The 3,627-nt window shown below is 57.2% G+C and overlaps 1 protein-coding gene across 1 annotated transcript in view; it reads right to left on the bottom strand.

The window, feature by feature from the left end:
• Nucleotides 1–3,627, bottom strand: part of SARDH (sarcosine dehydrogenase) — a 43,020-nt gene that overhangs the window by 21,405 nt on the left and 17,988 nt on the right. The window contains exons 12-13 of the mRNA XM_035897645.1: nucleotides 2,378–2,519; nucleotides 624–707 (exon numbers count right to left, since the gene is read on the bottom strand). Coding sequence (XP_035753538.1) covers nucleotides 624–707; nucleotides 2,378–2,519 — 226 coding nt within the window. The remainder of the gene's footprint in view (nucleotides 1–623; nucleotides 708–2,377; nucleotides 2,520–3,627) is intronic.

Consider the following 3,627-nt stretch of genomic DNA (forward strand, 5'->3'; position numbering starts at 1 on the left):
ACCTGGGTGTGGGTGCGGGTGCCCCCCCCAGCATCCCTGCCTGTGGGATGGGTCCCCACCCCAGCATCCTTGCCCATGGTGATGGGTCCCCACCCTGGCATCCCTGCCCGCAGTGATGGGTCCCCACCCCAGCATCCCTGCCTGCTGCTCTCTTCCATGTCCAGAAGTGAGATCAGCTCCTGTCGTTTGGGGGCATTGCAGGCAGATGCTGCCTGTGGCAGAGGGACAGGCAGGCGCCCCACCCCGGCCTCCCGGCCCGCGGTGATGGGTCCCCACCCCGGCATCCCTGCCCGCAGTGATGGGTCCCCACCCCAGCATCCCTGCCTGCTGCTCTCTTCCATGTCCAGAAGTGAGATCAGCTCCTGTCGTTTGGGGGCATTGCAGGCAGATGCTGCCTGTGGCAGAGGGACAGGCAGACAGACACACAGCATGCACACGTGGATCTCCCTTTTACCACTGGTATAGTGCATTAAAGCCCAACAGCTTTTATGGACCCCTTTTGGAGACATCCCCTTGCTTGCAGCATATCGCACACCCTGCAGACGCAGGACATGTCCTGTATGTGCTGGGCACAGCCTGTACCCTCCAGGCTGAACGCCCCCCAAAACACGTGCCGTGCTTACCGGGGCTGCTCCCCCAGGGCTGAACCAGCCGGGCCTCTCCCAGCCATGCCGCTCCTGGAAAACGCAGCCCTGTCGCAGCAGCTCCTACCCAAGAGAAGCCAGAGAAATGGGAACAAATGGTTAAAAAAGTGCTTTTTGAGCAGCGCCCAGGCTGCTCTCCTCGAGTGCATGCTCAAGACTTGACTTGTGAACCCTTGGCTTTAGTTAGCAGCAGCCAAAATCAGCTCTGCAGTTTTCACAGTGGCAAACCCCAGCTGCCTGCAAATTGCCTGATATTTTTGTGTCCCCCCCAGGAAGGTATTCACCTCAACGGCAGCTGACGGGCAGGAGTCCGGCAGCCCGGCTGCACGCCCCACCAACGCCAGCGCTACGGTGCATGAATTACTGACTGAGGGATGCTACATCCAGAGAGCAAGATCCCCCCCGATGTTTACAAGAGTAATTATAGAATAACATTTAAGATTTCGATGGCAACCTTCTTATTCCTCCTCTGTGCTCTCAGGAAAATCTCTTTGCACGCAATTAATTAGGGATCCATTAAGATATTGTGTTTGGTGCCTCTGTTCGGAAGAGAATAGATTTTGTTGAACATTTCAGAAATGATTCAGCGCCTATTTATAAAACACAGCACATGTTCTGGAGCTGCATGTATAAATACCAGGCTGTCAGTCAAATGGGCATCGCTTATTAGACATGCTATTAAAAAATAAATTGCATCCTCGGTGACAGAAAACAACTGAGCTGTCAACCAAACACCGGGGGACGGTGCGGGGGGATGTCTGTTCTACTGCTTGGGCCTCTGCTCCCCATCAGAAGGGGAACAGCGTGATACGAACCAGTGATGAGCAGAAACGGGCTCGAGAAACGTGGCTGCTCCTCGCTGGGGTTGGGACTGGGGCTGGCAGTGGCGGGGTGGGACAAGGCACCAGCCCCAGGTCACCCCGAGCATCTCGGGAGCAGTTGGGAACTGGGCGGGGGGGGTGTGGGGTGTGTGTTTCTTAAGTGCTGCATCTGGAAAGTGCTCACCGACGGGGATTTGTGCAAGGAAGCAAGCTGGGGAAGGCAGGAGCGGGGAGGAGCCCTGGCTGGCAGCTACAAGGAGCAAAACCAGTGGGGACTTTGGGGGTGCTGGGAAAACCGCCTCTGTGGAGGCAGAGCTGCTCCCCACTCTTCCCGCATCGCTCCCCATGCCCCGGTCTCGCTTGCTCTGCCTTGTGAGACGCTGTTTTGGGGAGGAAAAGCTGCGGCTGAGCTGCAAGCGAGGCATGGCGAGCAGGGGGCAGGAGATCCAGCACCGCGGGCATCCAGCACCCCGCAGCCCCCGCAGCTGCCCCCGAGCCAGACTGGCAGTGGGTGAAATAAGCCTCCAGGCCCTTCTCTCCTCTTGTCCCTTGTCCAGTGACCATCACCGGGCTCCTAAGCCATATCTGCCAAGCTAAATCTTAGGGCAATGCTTGGCATCTCTACCATTAAACTGTCCGTGGCCCCAGCACCCTCACAGCACGCAGCTGGTGAGCTTTGGGATTTGGCAGGGATCTTCCCAGGGTGGATGCATGGGTTATGTTAACGGTTGGACTTGATGTTCTTAAAGGTCTTTTCCAACCTAGACGATTCTATGATTCTATGATTCAGGATGTGGCACGCTCCTCTGGGGAGCAATACGGCCGTGACCACTCCTTGCCACCCCTTTTTTGCTGCAAGGGTGCTGTGGGGGTCTCCCAGAAGGCAGCCCAGCTCGGGGTGCGCGGCCTCACCTCATGCAGGGGGTCCTTCCTTGCGTTGCGCCCCGCCAGCGGCTCATCATGGGGGAAGACGACGGAGTAGTTCTTGGCGTAGGACTCGTGGCTCCGCTCCCGGATCCAGCGGTTGTTGTCAGTGAGGGAGTGGTGAAACCTCCTGGAAGGCAGGGAGAGGGTGGCCGGCTGGGTGAGCCCACCAGCTCACAGGGTGCCTCCTCGCCTGGGCATGGCCCTCTTGGCCAGCCCCAGATGTGACTGCAGCTGCTGGGGTGTAAAATTGCTGTTCCTGCACCCCTTTTATGGGTTGGAGAGCAAAGGAACCAAGCGGGGCTTGGTGCTGGCCATGCCGCAGCGCTGCCCACCAGAACTGGGCACTTGCCACAGCCCCCAGCCCTGCTCCAGGCACATCTAGCCCCCAGAGCAACTGGGAGCAGAATACAGCCCTGCTGGAGGGGAAAAAATAGAAAAAGGGGAAACTTGAGATTAATTTTGTGCCAGTTCAGCATGGGGCCGGCCTCAGAGCACGCATCGTGCACAGCCCGGGTTTAAACACAGCCCTGACGAAGGAAAGAGCCCTGGACATTCCTTACATTTTTCATCCAATTCTCCCCAGGCTGAAAGGCAAATAAAACCCCAAGCATTTTAAATTTGTTTGACATATTTTCATCTTTCACACAGAAAAGCTCCTTGAAGGAATGTGCCAGCTCAGCACACGCTCAGGTTATTATTACCAGAGACCTATAACTCATGGAGAGCAGCCCTGGGCGCCGGTGGCACCTTTCCCGTCCTCTGGCTTCAGCAGGCAGGGGAGCGCGGCTCTCCGAATTACCACCGGCTTCTCTCCAGCCCAAAGCCCCCAGGTCTGGAGAAAGAGGGGCAGGCAGCAGGCGAAAGGCAAGATGAAATGTCATCTATAGGGCTTTTCAAAACAGTATTTCCAGCTTCCCTCCCCTCTGCCTGGATGCAGAGGAGAGGCAGGGGGCTGGGGCCGAGCCCTGCAGTGGTGCAAGCAATGCAAGCAATGCTCCCCAAAGCAGCCGTGGGCTTGCTGTGAGGGCAGCAGGTGACACATAGAATCGTCTAGGTTGGAAAAGACCTTTGAGATCATCAAGTCCAACCATTCCTCTAACCCTGCCATCCCACCACTAAACCCTGTCCCTAAGCGCCTCATCTGCCCGGCTTTTAAATCCCCCCAGGGATGGGGACTCGACCATCTCCCTGGGCAGCCCATTCCAGCGCTCGACAGCCCTTTCGGGGAAGAAATT

The sequence above is a fragment of the Egretta garzetta genome, unplaced genomic scaffold (genome assembly GCF_000687185.1).
Source record: "Egretta garzetta isolate BGI_Z169 unplaced genomic scaffold, ASM68718v1 scaffold417, whole genome shotgun sequence".
NCBI lineage: Eukaryota > Metazoa > Chordata > Aves > Pelecaniformes > Ardeidae > Egretta > Egretta garzetta.